Source organism: Scyliorhinus torazame, chromosome 9, assembly GCF_047496885.1.
Source record: "Scyliorhinus torazame isolate Kashiwa2021f chromosome 9, sScyTor2.1, whole genome shotgun sequence".
Classification (NCBI taxonomy): domain Eukaryota; kingdom Metazoa; phylum Chordata; class Chondrichthyes; order Carcharhiniformes; family Scyliorhinidae; genus Scyliorhinus; species Scyliorhinus torazame.
Window position 1 is genome coordinate 22,191,121 of NC_092715.1, and position 19,094 is coordinate 22,210,214.

Sequence of the window (19,094 nt, forward strand, 5' to 3'; positions counted from 1 at the left end):
TTAGCTTTGAGTCCCCCCTCCTACTATGGTATGTTCCCAGGAGCAGATCAGAGGTGGAGGCAGTCTGCTGTCTTCCATGCCCTGTTGTCTGAGGTACGCTTGGCGAGCGTTCTCTGGAGGGCTGGGACCTGGAGGATTCTGGCCTACTTTCAGGTGGCACTGGTGTTCATATAGAATCATATCATATAATTTACAGTGCAGAAGGAGGCCATTCGGCCCATCAAGTCTGAACCAGCCCCTGGAAAAAGCACCCCACTTAAGACCATACTTCCACCCTATCCCCATAACCCAGTAACCCCACCTACCCTTTTTGGACACTAAGGGCAATTTTTAGCATGGCCAATCCACCTAACCTGCACATCTCTGGACGGTGGGAGGAAACCGGAGCACCCGGAGAAACCCCACGCAGACACGGGGAGAACGCGCAGACTCCACACACTCAGTGACCCAAGCCGGGAATCGAACATGGGACGCTGGAGCTGTGGAGCAACAATGCTAACTAATGTGCTTCCGTGCCACCCAGTAGAGTTAGGCCATAGATCAACCGCGATGTCGCTGAATGACGGAACAAGGTTGAGGCGTTAAATCGCCTTTTCCTGCTCCCATGTTCTCTCCTGCACTATCTTTCTAACCCTCATTGCTCAGCACTGCTGCCTCACAATGCCAGAGACCAGGGTTCGATTATGGCCTTGGGTGTCTGTGTAGAGTTTGCACATTCTCCCCTTGTCTGCGTGGGTTTCTCCCAGGCGCTCCAGCCTCCTCCCACAGTCCAAAGACGTGCAGGTTAGGTGGACTGGCCATGATCCATACACAGGGTTTCCAGGATGGAGCGGGGCGTGCTCTTTCAGAGGTTTGATGCGAATTAGATGGGCTGAATGGCCTCCTTTTGCACTGTATGAATTCTATGGAATATTGCTTTTGTTTGAAAACGAATCATATGTTTGCATCTTTGCTTAAAAAAAGCTTTTCCAAAAAAAGCTTTTCCAAATTATTTGTGAAACATTGGTCAAAAAAACTCCAAACAGTGAATAGTGTTGCTGGGTCACCCTGTTCTGCGCACTGTGCCAGAGTTGCGCTGGTCTCAGGAAGGGGGGATTCAAATTGGCTGGTCACTCGCAGGGTTTCCAGGGTGGAAGGACCCAGGATGTGCTCCAGCAGATCCTCCTCCCTCCAGGTGCTCCACGGGATGGAGGGGCAGCTGGAGTGAGCTGCAGAAACCTCAGTTTCATCTGACACTGCAAGTCCTGGAGGCCTGCCATTGTCTCAGCCGTACAGTTGAAGCCCTCAGCTATGGTCCTCAGGGACTGAGCCATGCTTCTGAGTTCTCCCATCCTGGATCTGACCTCTTGCCCCAGGCTTTCCACTGCGGACGCCAGCCTTGTGGTGCCTGGGTGCCATGCATTGCCGGCACCATCTCCTGCCATAGAACGATGCCGCCATTTGGCCTTGTAGTCGCAGGAGTGCCCCTGACACGCCATCCTGGTATTCTCAGCTTTTTCCTTGCACCTCAAGCAGCTGAGGGACAAATGTGTCCCGAGGCTGAGACACAGCTGAGTCTTGGGATCCAACAGACCTCCGACTGTCCGATTCCTGACTTTGCGATGGTGGATGGTGTGGATAGCAATGATGCATCTTCGCTGTCCTCCTCCGACACCTTCTCCAAGGTCTTGTTGAGGGTGGGCAGTAGGACAATGTTGGGCCAGGCAAGGCAAGCAATATGGTTTAGTAAATGGACTGGTCAAGGGTTTGCATGACATAGAACTCACTTGTGTTTGGTCACCTGGATGAAGGTGCAGTGGCTCCTCATTTATCTCTCACAGCCCACCTCACTTGGAGGCCTCACAAGCCTGTTTCTGCTCCTCCCTTGTGAGCTCCAGCACTCTCTCTTTGAAAGGAGTCAGGATCCTGAGCTCAGGCACCCCACCGCCCATCTTCTCTCGTTTGTGGCAGTTGTGGGCAAGAACACAAATGGAGGTGGTGTGAGCTGGCAGTCCAGCGGGTCAGATGTCAATGATACCTGGCAGATGTGGGCACTGTGCGTACCCAGGGAGGGATTCTGATGAGGAGTGTCAGGGGAGTGTGAGGAAACCTATGGGAAGTCGCGTGTGAGGTGACAGCATGTGGGACCGAGGTGACATTCCAAGGTGGAGGTGTTGAGAGGGGACCAGGAGCACTCCCCCTGACTGAACGGAGTAGGTCATTCATCTTCTTGCGGCACTGCACCCCTGTCCTGTTGTGCAGGCTGCTGGCACTAATCAATGCTGCCACTGTCTCCCAGGCGGAATTTGTCACCTTGCGAGAGGGCCTCCTGCCAGCCCAAGGGTATAGTGTTCCCACTTCTCTTCCATGGCATCCAGCATACGGGTGCTGGCACCCTCTGTGAATCGAGGAGCAGGTTTCCTCACTGACATGCTCCTGGCTTGAATACTTTGGCACCATTTAATTGCAGCACCCTCGTCATTGAAGTGTTCAGATGTCCCCCGGGTGTTCGAAGGCACGGCATTTTTATGTGGGGAAAATAGATTTTTTTTCAAAGCTTCTGAAAATTGCGGACCATGTAGCACTGCCAGGGCCGATGGGAATCACACCGATTTTCAGGCCGAAAATGGCACTTTTTAAAAAAAACTTCCGCCTTTGGTCTTACCAAGACCCTGCACAGCTGCAGTAAAACTTCCCTACTTTTATATTTCATTCCTCTGCAGTAAATGCCAACATTCCATTTGCCCTCCTAATCACTTGTTCTATCTGTACACTAACTTTTTGTGATTAATGTACCAGGTCACCCAGGTCACATTTCTTCACGTTATGTTACATCTGCCAAATCTTTACCCAGTTAACCTATCTATATCCTCTGTGGATTCTTCACCTTCTCTTGACAACTTACTGTTATACCAATCTTGGTTTCAGTGGCACATTTAGCTAACATACCAAATAATAAAAACAGAATTTGACTAAATAGTATTGTAAAGTAGAATTCTGGTGAAAGGTCATCAATCTGAAACATTGGGCAGAATTTACTGACTCTGTTGTGTTCTGCTTCTTCATGTAGCATAAGCTGCTTCCTTGATGTATACTCTGACAAAGGAAGGTTCAGACTTGGAGATAGGTTTAACACATTTATTGAACAGTTGACAATTCTCCTACTTGGGTTCGACTCTCCTGCTAATCTAACTAACCAGTCTGCTCTAATCCATGCGGTGGGTGTGATGCTTCCTGATCTGCCCCTGTGTCTCTGAGTGTCGCCAATGGAAAAGGGAAAGAGCATGTGTGCCCTGTCCTTTTATATGGGTAGCCCCCTTGTGGTAGTGTCACCTCTGGGTGTGTCTTGACTGCCCATTGGTCATGTCCTAACTTACTGACCTATTGGTTGAATGTCTGTGTGTCGTGATGTCTCTGATGCTCCCTCTAGTGTTTACTTAGTCTTAGTGTGTTTGCATTAACCCCTTGTGTATTTACAGTGATGCATATCACCACAGACTCTTTTGTCAAAGTCTCAACTCGGGCGGGATAAACGGAGGGTAGCACCGGCTGTGCTGTCAGATTTACCGGCCATAGTTTTAAACTCTTTGGGTCAAAGAAAATCTAAGGGATGGGTCACACGAAGTCAAGGGCAGGTTATTTCGGCTTTTGGCAAGGGAATCTATGTGTGGAGCCAGAGGAAATGGGCGAGGTACTAAATGAATACTTTGCATCAGTATTCACCAAAGAGAAGGAATTGGTAGATGTTGAGTCTGGAGAAGGGGGTGTAGATAGCCTGGGTCACATTGTGATCCAAAAAGACGAGGTGTTGGGTGTCTTAAAAAATATTAAGGTCGATAAGTCCCCAGGGCCTGATGGGATCTACCCCAGAATACTGAAGGAGGCTGGAGAGGAAATTGCTGAGGCCTTGACAGAAATCTTTGGATCCTCGCTGTCTTCAGGGGATGTCCCGGAGGACTGGAGAATAGCCAATGTTGTTCCTCTGTTTAAGAAGGGTAGCAAGGATAATCCCGGGAACTACAGGCCGGTGAGCCTTACTTCAGTGGTAGGGAAATTACTGGAGAGAATTCTTCGAGACAGGATCTACTCCCATTTGGAAGCAAATGGACGTATTAGTGAGAGGCAGCACGGTTTTGTGAAGGGGAGGTCGTGTCTCACTAACTTGATAGAGTTTTTCGAGGAGGTCACTAAGATGATTGATGCAGGTAGGGCAGTAGATGTTGTCTATATGGACTTCAGTAAGGCCTTTGACAAGGTCCCTCATGGTAGACTAGTACAAAAGGTGAAGTCACACGGGATCAGGGGTGAACTGGCAAGGTGGATACAGAACTGGCTAGGCCATAGAAGGCAGAGGGTAGCAATGGAGGGATGCTTTTCTAATTGGAGGGCTGTGACCAGTGGTGTTCCACAGGGATCAGTGCTGGGACCTTTGCTCTTTGTAGTATATATAAATGATTTGGAGGAAAATGTAACTGGTCTGATTAGTAAGTTTGCAGACGACACAAAGGTTGGTGGAATTGCGGATAGCGATGAGGACTGTCTGAGGATACAGCAGGATTTAGATTGTCTGGAGACTTGGGCGGAGAGATGGCAGATGGAGTTTAATCCGGACAAATGTGAGGTAATGCATTTTGGAAGGGCTAATGCAGGTAGGGAATATACAGTGAATGGTAGAACCCTCAAGAGTATTGAAAGTCAAAGAGATCTAGGAGTACAGGTCCACAGGTCATTGAAAGGGGCAACACAGGTGGAGAAGGTAGTCAAGAAGGCATACGGCATGCTTGCCTTCATTGGCCGGGGCATTGAGTATAAGAATTGGCAAGTCATGTTGCAGCTGTATAGAACCTTAGTTAGGCCACACTTGGAGTATAGTGTTCAATTCTGGTCGCCACACTACCAGAAGGATGTGGAGGCTTTAGAGAGGGTGCAGAAGAGATTTACCAGAATGTTGCCTGGTATGGAGGGCATAAGCTATGAGGAGCGATTGAATAAACTCGGTTTGTTCTCACTGGAACGAAGGAGGTTGAGGGGCGACCTGATAGAGGTATACAAAATTATGAGGGGCATAGACAGAGTGGATAGTCAGAGGCTTTTCCCCAGGGTAGAGGGGTCAATTACTAGGGGGCATAGGTTTAAGGTGAGAGGGGCAAGGTTTAGAGTAGATGTACGAGGCAAGTTTTTTACGCAGAGGGTAGTGGGTGCCTGGAACTCACTACCGGAGGAGGTAGTGGAAGCAGGGACGATAGGGACATTTAAGGGGCATCTTGACAAATATATGAATAGGATGGGAATAGAAGGATACGGACCCAGGAAGTGTAGAAGATTGTAGTTTAGTCGGGCAGTATGGTCGGCACGGGCTTGGAGGGCCGAAGGGCCTGTTCCTGTGCTGTACATTTCTTTGTTCTTTGTTCTTTGAAAGGGTGCCCCGATGTAACAAAAATAAAGATGGAGAAAAACGCCCCCATGGAATGTTGCCCCCCCGCCCGCCCCCACTGACCATGGAATCCCTGGCACCACCCCCATGGAACTGCCCACCTGGCACTGCCCCTTGCTGGTGCTCGGACACTGCCAGGGTACCACCTGGGCATGAACCCCTCTCCCTGGGGGCTGTACTCACCTGTGTGCTCCAGCGGGTTCTTATCGCCAGATGCACGTCGTAGGGGTCCTGTCGTAATTGTAAATGAACAATTTAATGGGGAGGGGGACTATCAGGCATAATGTACTAATGTGCACAGTTAAATACATGCAAGCAGGAATTCCGGCTTTTAAAGTCGGAATTCCCGTTACGTCATTGACAGGGGGCAGAGACAATCGAGCGGGAAAATCCCACTAGTGTAATGTTGTTTTGGGACTTCCACTCGATTTCCGCTGTTCCCACCCCCCGAAAACAGGAACAGAAAATCCTCCCCCATTAACTTTGTTTCCCTCTCCACAGATGGCCGAGCCAATGAATATTCCCAGCATTTCCTGTTTTTATTGTAAATAATATTGTAGTTATGTAGCATTACAGCTCTTTCATCAAAAGCAACGTATCCTATAACTTATCACTTGAAAATCATTAGTGTTGTGTATTCATTGTGTTTTTAGTATTTCCTCACAAGCAGCTTTGTAGCCGAACAGGGGCACTTTAAGAGAACGATCGAGTGACGCCATCGGTGACGACTCCGGCCGTTTGTGCGGTAATGGGCAGTATAACATTGCAGCCTGCAGTGTTAACATCTTCTCAACAAAGCTTCATGTTTTAGTTGAGCCTCCAATGCCTGCAGAGTCGATCTTGAATCCACCACATATATACCATACCATCACACCATGTATATAATGTACATATTTTGTAAAGTAGCTGCATTTCATATGGTCGCTATTTAGTACCCGACCTGATCATCTATATTCGATTGCTGACTGGTTTTGTCCTGAGATTACCATCATAGAATTTACAGTGCAGAAGGAGGCCATTCGGCCCATCGAGTCCGCACCGGCTCTTGGAAAGAGCACCCCACCCAAGGTCAACACCCCTACCCTATCCCCACAACCCAGCAACCCCACCCAACACTACGGGCAATTTTGGACACGAAGGGCAATTTATCATGGCCAATCCACCTAACCTGCACATCTTTGGACTGTGGGAGGAAACCGGAGCACCCGGAGGAAACCCACGCACACACGGGGAGAATGAGCAGACTCCGCACAGACAGTGACCCAAGCCGGAATCAAACCTGGGACCCTGGAGCTGTGAAGCAATTGTGCTATCCACAATGCTACCGTGCTGCCTAAACAATGGTACCAGACAATGGTACTAATTATTAGTGAGTGCTTATGTTTGATGATTTTTTTTTCAGCTAAGGAATTGAATAAGGAAACAGAAGAAATGCTTCAGCAAGCCTTGGAGAAGACTCATGAAGAATTTAGGAAAAAATCAGAGCTGACCCGTGAAATTCGAGCATTACAAATGGCACCAATGTTTAAACACAAACTTCTGGATTTAACCAAAGTAAGTGTGAATTTACAAAAGCTGAAGATCAACTTTGTAATTGGTTACACAAACATTTAATGTGTAAGGTAGAAATAGTTGTGTGTTTGCCCGCGTGTATGTGTGTGCCTTATCACAGAGCCTCCCTTGGAATCGCAGATGTCAACAGCACAGAAGACCATTCATTCATCCTGTCAGCTCATTTCTATTTTAAACCCAAACTAATCCCGCTGCCTTTGCTTCTCCCCATAGCTCTGTGCCTCTCTTCACTTATCAGATGTTTATCTAATTTTCACTTAAATAGTATGAATGTCTCTACTTCAACTGCACCCTGTGACAAAGCATTCCAGACTCCAACAACTCTGTGTGAAGAAATTGAATGTAATGATAAGTTTAAAATCAAGGCCCAGGGGCTGGTTTAGCACACTGGGCTAAATCGCTGACTTTTAAAGCAGATCAAGCAGCACGGTTCAATTCCCGTACCAGCCTACCTGAACAGGTGCCGGAATGTGGTGACTAGGGGCTTTTCACACTATCTTCATTTAAAGCCTACTTGTGACAATAAGCAATTTTCATTTCATTTCAGTGTCATAGAACCATAGAATTTACAGTGCCGAAAGAGGTAATTCAGCCCATCGAGTCTGCACCGGCCCCTGGAAAGAGCACCCCATACCTCCACCCTATCCCCGCAACCCAGCAAACCCACCCAACCTTTTTGGACACCAAGGGCAATTTAACATGACCCATCCACCTAAACTGCACATCTTTGGACTGTGGGAGGAAACCGGAGCAAACCCACCCAGACACGGGGAGAATGTGAAGACTCCGCATAGTCAAGCCGGGAATCGAACCTGGGACCCTGAGCTGTGAAGCAACAGTGCTAACCATTGTGCTACTGTGCCGCCCATGTGTCACTGACTTCTCAACCACAGGACATAATCTTTTGCTGTTCCCTATCAAAATTCTTCATAATTTAAAATGTCTATTAAATCTCCTTGCAGCCTTCTCTACCCCAATGGAAATAGTTGCAGTATTTCAATTCTCTTCTCATAATTATAGTTTTGATCCCTGTCATCACCCTGCTGTGACAGTGCCCATATGCTCATAGATACATAGAAGATAGGAGCAGGAGGCCTATTGGCCCTTCGATCCTGCTCCGCCATTTATCATGATCATGGCTGATCATTCAACTCAATACCTAATCCTGCTTTCTCCCCATAACCTTTGATCCCATTCTCCCCAAGTGCTATATCTAGTCGCCTTTTGAATATATTCGCTGTTCTAGCATCAACTACTTCCTGTGGTAATGAATTCCACAGGCTCACCATTCTTTGTGTGAAGAAATGTCTCCTCATCTCTGTCCGAAATGGTTTACCCTGAATCCTCAGACTGTGACCCCTAGTTCTGGACACACCCGCCATTGGGAACACCTTCCCTCTATCTACCCTGTCTAGTCCTGTTAGAATTTTATAAGTCTCTGTGAGGTCCTCATTCGTCTGAACTCCAGCAAGAACAATCCTAACCTAGTCAATCTCTCCCTGAAATCAGTTTGGTGATCAGTTATCATGTTTATAGTGCTCTGTGATGCTGACTCCTCAGGTACAATTTCATGTGTGACTGTGGTACCCAGTTTGCACACTTTCTGGATCAGAATTATGGTGTGGACAGCGACTGAATGTGAAACTATCCTGGTCTGCATGGCATTCATTGTAATAGAATGGAAACACTATGAATGTAAAAAATATGTGCAGATGCTGGCTTTGGACAGGGGGGGGGGGGGGGGGGCAATGCAAGAAGTCTTACAACATCAGGTTAAAGTCCAACAGGTTTATTTGGAATCACTAGCTTTCGGAGTGTAGATCCTTCATCGGGTGAGTGAAGAGGTAGGTTACACAAACACAGCAGAAATGGACAAAGCCAATGATGCAAGATGATACTTTGGTTCTCAAGCCCAGGCCAGATGGTGGGGTGTTAAACTTGGGCTTGCGACATCCCACCAACTGTCCTGTCTTGAGACAATTCACACCTCTTTAACCTGTGATTATCCCTCTCTCCAGTCGCACCATCTGGACCTGTAAAGACTTAATTACCTGCAAAGACCCGCATTCAAAGTATCATCCTGCATCATTAACTTTGTCTATATATGCTGTCTTTGTGTAACCTACCTCTTCACTCACCTGATGAAGGAGCTACACTCCAAAAGCTAGTGATTCCAAATAAACCTGTTGAGCTTTAACCTGGTGTTGTAAGACTTCTTACTGTAAAAATATGAAATTTAAACAGAAGATGCTAGAAATACACAGCATATCCATCAGCTCTTGAAAGGAGCTCCAACCACGTCCATGCTGAGAACGTAACTTTTTTTCCGTTTCCAGGAGGTTACAGAGCTGTTGTACTCCCAGCATTTTATGTTTTTGTTGCACAGTTATGTACAACTTTGGTAAAACACATTGTAAAGGTCCCTCTGCTCTGGTCAAACATATTCCTTAAACATCAGCCATGGAGGCCTGCCTTTCTTCCTTGGTTCAATGGCTGTGGCACTCTTGACCATTAATCAAAAGTTCAAGGATTCTAGATGGGTGTCGAGTGTGGTGCAATTCCATGATTGTAAGAAAATGAATGTTTGCTGTACAGTTTTCTGTGAAACACTTCCAAATAACACAGAAATGTTAATTTATTTGAATGAAGAGGTGTTAGTGATTTATAAATACCTTGACATGAATATGATACAGTGATACTTTATTCAGTCACAGTATCATTTGCAAATTGAGCACAATGAAACAACAAATATATTTGGAGTCATACATTCTACATTAGCTCTTGTTTATTGACATACTCGACAATAACTCACCTCCCAACTCCCCAAAGCCTGTCCATCACCGACAAGGCACAAGTCAGGAATGTGATGGAATACTCTCCACATGCCTGGATGAGTGCAGCTCCAACAACACTCAAGAAGCTCAACACCACCCAGGACTAAACAGCCCCGCTTGATTGGTACTCCTTCCACAAACATTTAATCCCTCAACCACCAACGCACAGTGGTAGCCGTGTGTACCATCTATCAGATGCAGGAACTCACCAAGGCTCCTTAGGCAGCACCTTCCACACCCATGACCACAACCATCTGGAGGGACAAGGGAGCAGATACCTGGGAACCCCAACCACCACCTGAAGGTTCCCCTCCAAGTCAGTCACCATCCTGACTTAGAAATATACTGCTGTTTCTTCACTGTCACTGGATCAAAATCCAGGAACTTACTTCCTAACAGCACTGTGGGGGTACCCACGCCTCAGGGACTGTAGCGGTTCGAAAAGGCAGCTCACCACCACTTTTTTTAAAAATATTTTTATTCAAGGTTTTTTAACAAAAATACACAGAATATCAGAAGAACAACACGTCAACCCAATTAACAACCTCAACCTTCCAGCCCCCTGACCCCATACCACGTCCCGGCTTCCCCATTTTAACCCCCTCATCCCCATCGGCCCCAAACCTCACCCCCACAAACCCCCCCCCCCCCCGCCTTGCTGACTCCTCGGGTGGGATTCTCCAATAATGGGGCAATGTCCCCATGCCTGCGGGAAAACCAACGCCAGCCACTCCGCCGTAAACAGCCACCGAAAGTGAGGAATTCTCCAAATTTTCAGGGGCTAGGTTGACGCCGGAGTGGTGGGCGCCGTTCCAGCCGGCGCCAAAGGGCCAGCACAAGTTCGCGCATGCGCGGACCGGCCGCCATATTTCCGCGCATGCACGGGGGTCCTCTTCTCCGCGCCGGTCCCAGGGCAATCTTGCAGAGCCCTCCAGGGGCCCAGCGTAGAGGAAGGAAGGCTTCTACGGAAACAGCCTGCCCGCAACATCGGTAGGCCCCGATCGCGGGCCAGGCCACCGTGGGAGCCTGTCAGGCTGTCAGCGAGGCAAAGGTCAAGACATCGATTTCTCTCTGACCCTGGACTCCCGCGTCTTCCGACACACTAAATGTCTCCACCTCCAGACTCGGGGCCACCCTCCACACAAGCACCTCAGACATAACATCCGCGAATCCCTGCTAGAACCCCATCAGTCTTGAACATGCCCAGAATATTGGGCAGCACGGTAGCATTGTGGATAGCACAATTGCTTCACAGCTCCAGGGCCCCAGGTTCGATTCCAGCTTGGGTCATTGTCTGTGCGGAGTCTGCACATCCTCCCCGTGTGTGCGTGGGTTTCCTCTGGGTGCTCCGGTTTCCTCCCATCGTCCAAAGATGTGCAGGTTAGGTAGATTGGCCATGCTAAATTGACCTTAGTGTCCAAAATTGCCCTTAGTGTTGGGTGGGGTTACAGGGTTATGGGGATAGGGTGGAGGTGTTGACCTTGGGTAGAGTGCTCTTTCCAAGAGCCGGTGCAGACTCGATGGGCCGAATGGCCTCCTTCTGTACTGTAAATTCTATGATAATTCTATGAATATGTGGACGTGATTCACGTGCGCCACCCACACCCATCTTCCACCCCCTCAAAAACATGCTCATCCTCACCACCATCATTTGGGCCCTATGCACCACCACAAACTGGGTGAGGCTTAACCTTGCACACGATGAGGATACGTTCACCCTTCACAAGGCCTCAGCCTGTATCCCGGCACCACCTCCCCTCCCAGCTCCTCCTCCAATTGCACTTAACATCCTCCACCGGAGCACCCACCCTCTCCATCAATTCCTGACAAATATCCAACACCTTTCCCTCTCCTATTGTTTCCTGCAACGCCGTAGGCGACAGCCCCAGGAAGGACGGCACCTTTCTCCTCACAAAATCCTGAACTTGCAGGTACCTAAAACCATTCCCCCGGGCAATCCCGGAACAGATTGGGAAACAGATTTTGGAAAGGTGCAGAAGTCACAGGGGAGTAGTCATGGGTGACTTTAACTTCCCAAATATTGAGTGGAAACTCTTTAGATCAAATAGTTTGGATGGGGTGGTGTTTGTGCAGTGTGTCCAGGAAGCTTTTCTAACGCAGTATGTAGATTGTCCGACCAGAGGAGGGGCAATATTGGATTTAGTACTTGGTAATGAACCAGGGCAAGTGATAGATTTGTTAGTGGGGGAGCATTTTGGAGATAGTGACCACAATTCTGTGACTTTCACTTTAGTAATGGAGAGGGATAGGTGCGTGCAACAGGGCAAGGTTTACAATTGGGGGAAGGGTAAATACGATGTTGTCAGACAAGAATTGAAGTGCATAAGTTGGGAACATAGGCTGTCAGGGAAGGACACAAGTGAAATGTGGAACTTGTTCAAGGAACAGGTACTACGTGTCCTTGATATGTGTGTCCCTGTCAGGCAGGGAAGAGATGGTCGAGTGAGGGAACCATGGTTGACAAGAGAGGTTGAAAGTCTTGTTAAGAGGAAAAAGGAGACTTATGTAAGGCTGAGGAAACAAGGTTCAGACAGGGCATTGGAGGGATACAAGATAGCCAGGAGGGAACTGAAGAAAGGGATTAGGAGAGCTAAGAGAGGGCATGAACAATCTTTGGCGGGTAGGATCAAGGAAAACCCCAAGGCCTTTTACACATATGTGAGAAATATGAGAATGACTAGAGTGAGGGTAGGTCCGATCAAGGACAGTAGCGGGAGATTGTGTATTGAGTCTGAAGAGATAGGAGAGGTCTTGAACGAGTACTTTTCTTCTGTATTTACAAATGAGAGGGGCGATATTGTTGGAGAGGACAGTGTGAAAAAGACTAGTAAGCTCGAGAAAATACTTGTTAGGAAGGAAGATGTGTTGGGCATTTTGAAAAACTTGAGGATAGACAAGTCCCCCGGGCCTGACGGGATATATCCAAGGATTCTATGGGAAGCAAGAGATGAAATTGCAGAGCCGTTGGCAATGATCTTTTCGTCCTCACTGTCAACAGGGGTGGTACCAGGGGATTGGAGAGTGGCGAATGTCGTGCCCCTGTTCAAAAAAGGGACTAGGGATAACCCTGGGAATTACAGGCCAGTTAGTCTTACTTCGGTGGTAGGCAAAGTAATGGAAAGGGTACTGAAGGATAGGATTTCTGAGCATCTGGAAAGACACTGCTTGATTAGGGATAGTCAGCACGGATTTGTGAGGGGTAGGTCTTGCCTTACAAATCTTATTGAATTCTTTGAGGAGGTGACCAAGCATGTGGATGAAGGTAAAGCAGTGGATGTAGTGTACATGGATTTTAGTAAGGCATTTGATAAAGTTCCCCATGGTAGGCTTATGTAGAAAGTAAGGAGGCATGGGATAGTGGGAAATTTGGCCAGTTGGATAACGAACTGGCTAACCGATAGAAGTCAGAGAGTGGTGGTGGATGGCAAATATTCAGCCTGGATCCCAGTTACCAGTGGTGTACCGCAGGGATCAGTTCTGGGTCCTCTGCTGTTTGTGATTTTCATTAATGACTTGGATGAGGGAGTTGAAGGGTGGGTCAGTAAATTTGCAGACGATACGAAGATTGGTGGAGTTGTGGATAGTAAGGAGGGCTGTTGTCGGCTGCAAAGAGACATAGATAGGATGCAGAGCTGGGCTGAGAAGTGGCAGATGGAGTTTAACCCTGAAAAGTGTGAGGTTGTCCATTTTGGAAGGACAAATATGAATGCGGAATACAGGGTTAACGGTAGAGTTCTTGGCATTGTGGAGGAGCATAGAGACCTTGGGGTCTATGTTCATACATCTTTGAAAGTTGCCACTCAAGTGGATAGAGCTGTGAAGAAGGCCTATGGTGTGCTCGCGTTCATTAACAGAGGGATTGAATTTAAGAGCCATGAGGTAATGATGCAGCTGTACAAAACCTTGGTAAGGCCACATTTGGAGTACTGTGTACAGTTCTGGTCGCCTCATTTTAGGAAGGATGTGGAAGCTCTGGAAAAGGTGCAAAGAAGATTTACCAGGATGTTGCCTGGAATGGAGAGTAGGTCTTACGAGGAAAGGTTGAGGGTGCTAGGCCTTTTCTCATTAGAGCGGAGAAGGATGAGGGGCGACTTGATAGAGGTTTATAAGATGATCAGGGGAATAGATAGAGTAGACAGTCAGAGACTTTTTCCCCAGGTGGAACACACCATTACAAGGGGACATAAATTTAAGGTGAAAGGTGGAAGATATAGGAGGGATATCAGAGGTAGGTTCTTTACCCAGAGAGTAGTGGGGGCATGGAATGCACTGCCTGTGGAAGTAGTTGAGTCGGAAACATTAGGGACCTTCAAGCAGCTGTTGGATAGGTACATGGATTACGGGAAAATGATATAGTGTAGATTTATTTGTTCTTAAGGGCAGCACGGTAGCATTGTGGATAGCACAATTGCTTCACAGATCCATGGTCCCAGGTTCGATTCCAGCTTGGGTCATTGTCTGTGCGGAGTCTGCACGTCCTCCCCGTGTCTGCGTGGGTTTCCTCCGGGTGCTCCGGTTTCCTCCCACAGTCCAAAGATGTGCGGGTTAGGTGAATTGGCCAATGATAAATTGCCCTTAATGTCCAAATTGCCCTTGGTGTTGGGTGGAGGTGTTGAGTTTGGGTAGGGTGCTCTTTCCAAGAGCTGGTGCAGACTCAAGGGGCCGAATGGCCTCCTTCTGCACTGTAAATTCAATGATAATCTATGATTAATCTAGGACAAAGGTTCGGCACAACATCGTGGGCCGAAGGGCCTGTTCTGTGCTGTATTTTCTATGTTTCTATGTTCAATCCGCACAATTCCTCCAACTCCTCCGGCCCCTCAAATTTGTCCCCTATAAACACATCCCTGAAGTACTCATTCCACACCTGTCGTCGTCCCTGGAACCTCACATCCAGTCTCGGCGGCATGGATCTATGGTTGTCGCAGATCGGCACCACAACGACCTACCCTCCAACCCCAAGTGCTGCCTACACTGCCCCCACACCCTTAAAGTCGACAGCACAACTGGGCTTGTGGAGTATCTGGCCAGTGGAACGGCGAAGGCACCAACAACAAAGCCCTCAAACGCATTCCTCTACACAATGCAGCGTCTACCCATCCCCAGACTGACCTATCGTTCACAACTCATTTCATCACCCTGGCAATATTTGCCACCCAATAATAATTGATCAAATTTGGCAATGCCAACATGCCCTCCCCTCGCCCCTGTTCCAAAAAAGCCCACTTCATATGCGGGGCCTTCCCCGCACACACAATCATCAAAATCAGCCCATTAACTTTCCTGAAAAAAGTCTTAGGGACAAGGATAGGAAGGTTCTGAAACACAAACAGAAAACTAGGCAGCACCGTCATTTTCACTATCTGCACCGGCCCAGCCGGCGACAGTGGCAAAGCATCCCACCTCTTAAAATCCGCCTTCATGCCCTCTACCAATCGGGATAAGTTCAATCTATGCAGCTGGGCACAGCTCCGTGCTGGTGGAAAATCAAGGTACCTAAAGCTCGCCCCCACCACCCTGAACGTTAACTCCCCTAACCTCCTTTCCTGCCCTCGGGCATTGATTGGGAACATCGCACTCTTTCCCATGTTCCACTTATATCCCGAACCCGGCCAAATTCCCCTAAGACCTCCATAATTCCATCAATGCTGCCCAACGGGTCCAAAATATATAATAACAAGTCATCTGCATACAGCGAAACCCTATGTTCGGCAACCCATGCCCAATCTCTCTCCAGTCCTTCGATGCCATGAAGTTTTGGGAGGCGGTGACGTAGTAGTAATTTGGATATCCCGAATTCTCCTTCAGTGTACCCGAACAGGCGCCGGAGTGTGGCGACGAGGGGCTTTTCACAGTAACTTCATTGCTGTGTTAATGTAAGCCTACTTGTGACAATAAAGATTATTAAATTAAAATTAAATTAATGGTATTGTGACTGCACTAGTAAAGCAAAGACCCAGGGTAACGCTCTGGGAACCCGGGTCCGAATCCCACCACTGCAGATGGTGGAATTTGAATTCAATAAAAATCTGGAATTAAAAGTCTAAAGATGATCATGAAACCATTGTCGATTGTCGTAAAAACCCACTAATGATGCCCTTTAGGGAAGGAAATCTGCCGTCCTTACCCGGTCTGGCCTATATGTGACTCCACACCCACAGCAATGTGGTTGACTCTTAACTGCCTCCTCAAGGGGATCAGGGGTTATGGGGAGAAGGCAGGAGAATGGGGATAAGAAAATATCAGCCATGATTGAATGTCGGAGCAGACTCGATGGGCCAAGTGGCCTAATTCTGCTCCTGTGTCTTATGGTCTCAGGGCAATTAGGGATGGGCAATAAATGTTGACCCAGAGAGTAACGCCCACATCCTATGAATTAATATTTTTAAAGTGCCATTGCCAATCGCTCGATCGCCAAAGTGAAAAGCATCGGGAAGAGCGGGCATCCATGCCTCTTCCCACGGTGAAGCCCAAAGTACCCTTAACTCACTCGGTTTGTCCACATACTCGCCACTGGCGCCTTATACAGCAGCCGAACCCAGTGCCTGCCCGAACCCAAACCGCCCCAGCACCTCAAACAGCTACGCCCACTCCACCCACTCAAAAGGCTTCTCCGCATCCATCGCCACCACCACATCCACTTCCTGTCCCCGCCCCTCCCAAGGGCATCATTATCATGTTACGTAACCGCCGCACATTTGCCTCCCTTTCACAAACCCATCTTATCCTCCCCAACCACCCCCGGCACACAGTCCTCAATCCGTGACGTAAGCACCTTCGCCAAGAACTTGGCTTCAACGGTAAACACTTACCTGGTCCCGTTTCGGTCCCTCTTTGCTGTTTTTTTTTAAATGTTAGTGTTTAAGGCGGGAACAGGAAGTTCGACCCGCGGACTTCTGGGAAGACCCTCACCAATAAACTCTGGTGGAGAGGAAACCCGAGACACTACACGTGTAGTGTCTCCCACCCGCCCTCCTCCTCTAACCTAATAATAAAACCCATTGGTGTGAGGTAAGTACCATATTTTATTATTATTATTATTTTTTTTTTTAAATTTAATTTAGTTGTTACCCAGATCTTGGTAGAAAGTTAGAGGGATGGCAGGGAAGGGAGTGCAATGTTCCTCCTGCAGGATGTTTGAGGTGAGGGATGCCGTTAGTGTCCCTGCTGATTTTACCTGCAGGAAGTGCTGCCATCTCCAGCTCCTCCAAGACCGAGTTAGGGAACTGGAGCTGGAGTTGGAAGAACTTCAGATCATTCGGGAGGCAGAGGGGGTCATAGATAGCAGCTTCAGGGAATTAGTTACACCAAAGATTGGAGATAGATGGGTAACTGTAAGAGGGACTGGGAAAAAGCAGTCAGTGCAGGGATCCCCTACGGTCGTTCCCCTGAGAAACAAGTATACCGCTTTGGATACTTGGGGGGGGGGGGGAGGGGGGGGGGGGGGGGGGACGGGGGACTTACCGGGGGTAAGCCATGGGGTACGGGCCTCTGGCACGGAGTCTGTCCCTGTTGCTCAGAAGGGAAGGGGGGAGAGGAGCAGAGCATTAGTAATTGGGGACTCGATAGTCAGGGGCACAGATAGGAGATTTTGTGGGACCGTGAGAGACTCACGTTTGGTATGTTGCCTCCCAGGTGCAACGGTACGTGATGTCTCGGATCGTGTTTTCCGGGTCCTTAGGGGGGAGGGGGAGCAGCCCCAAGTCGTGGTCCACATTGGCACTAACGACATAGGTAGGAAAGGGGACAAGGATGTCAGGCAGGCTTTCAGGGAGCTAGGATGGAAGCTCAGAACTAGAACAAACAGAGTTGTTATCTCTGGGTTGTTGCCCGTGCCACGTGATAGTGAGATGAGGAATAGGGAGAGAGAGCAATTAAACACGTGGCTACAGGGATGGTGCAGGCGGGAGGGATTCAGATTTCTGGATAACTGGGGCTCTTTCTGGGGAAGGTGGGACCTCTACAGACAGGATGTGTCATGATATTCAAACACACACATCATGATGGACACACTAACAGGCAAATCAGAGTACACAACACCACAACCAATCACAGACAAGAACACCAACCACATAAAAAGCACGAGCACGACACCTGGAGGTCAGTAGGTCTGGGGAGAAGGAAGCATGAAAGAGCTGTTGAAACACCACAAGCAGGGAGCCCCCCACGTGCAGAGTGCAAAGACCAAGTTGTAAATAGTGAGTTTAAATAAACAAGTGTTGTACCATATGCAACTGTGTTGGCTCATCTGTGTGTCAGAACACCCAACACCACATGGTACAGGAGTGGATCGATACCTGCCTACCAACCTGCCATTCTGGACATGGACCACACCGGCAAACCGCAGCCGATGCAAGTCACGGGGAACCTAGGCACCAACTGGAAGCTCTACAGGCAGCGATTTGACCTGTACATCCGTGCCACCGAAAAACAGAATGTCTCGGATGATTCGAAGATTGCAATGCTCCTCTTCTACGCAGGCCCCCACCCAAATGATGTCTTTAATTCACTGGTGTTCGAGGAAGGCGAAAACCAGGCCAAATATGACACGGTCATCCTCAAAATGGACCAGCACTTTCAAACTGAAGTAAACGAAACTTTCGAAAGATACATCTTTCAGCAACGCCTGCAAGGTAAGGAGGAGCTTTTTCAACCCTTTTTGACGCACCTCCGGATTCTAGCGCAGTCCTGCGGTTACGGCACCACCACAGAGTCCATGATCAGGGACCAGATTGTTTTTGGCGTTGCCTCCAGTGGCCTACGCCAGCAGCTTCTTAAAATAAAGAGCCTCACCTTAGCGTCTGCTGTGGAAGCCTGTGTCCTCCATGAAAATGCGACCTGCCGTTTTGCCCGATTTCAGGCGTCCGAGTTGGCACGGAGGGGGTCCCCAGCCGTCGAATCGGCAAGCCAGGCCGCCCACGACGTTGAACGCATCCAGGCCGTCGATTTCTTCCCGCCCCACGGCCCGGACGACAGCGGCCGCTTCCCGCGCTTTTCGCGGTCTCCCGCGCAGGTGCGCGCCAAAAATAACGGCCACAACGAGGGACGCACTGCGCAGGCGCGCCCACCGCAAGATCGCACTGCGCATGCGCAGTGGCGCAACGAACGCCGTGACGTCATGACGTGCAGCAAGTGTGGAGGTCTACACTTAAAAGGGCAATGTCCTGCAAAATACCAACAGTGCAACAGATGTGCCATGATAGGCCACTACGCAGCCCGCTGTCGTGCGGCTCAACCCATGGATCCGGCGCATC

At 48.7% G+C, this 19,094-nt stretch overlaps 1 protein-coding gene across 2 annotated transcripts in view; it reads left to right on the forward strand.

Moving 5' to 3' along the window:
- Nucleotides 1-19,094, forward strand: part of cfap99 (cilia and flagella associated protein 99) — a 366,971-nt gene that overhangs the window by 314,366 nt on the left and 33,511 nt on the right. For both annotated transcript variants that reach the window (XM_072515683.1, XM_072515684.1), the window contains one exon: nucleotides 6,816-6,967. In XM_072515683.1, coding sequence (XP_072371784.1) covers nucleotides 6,816-6,967 — 152 coding nt within the window. The remainder of the gene's footprint in view (nucleotides 1-6,815; nucleotides 6,968-19,094) is intronic.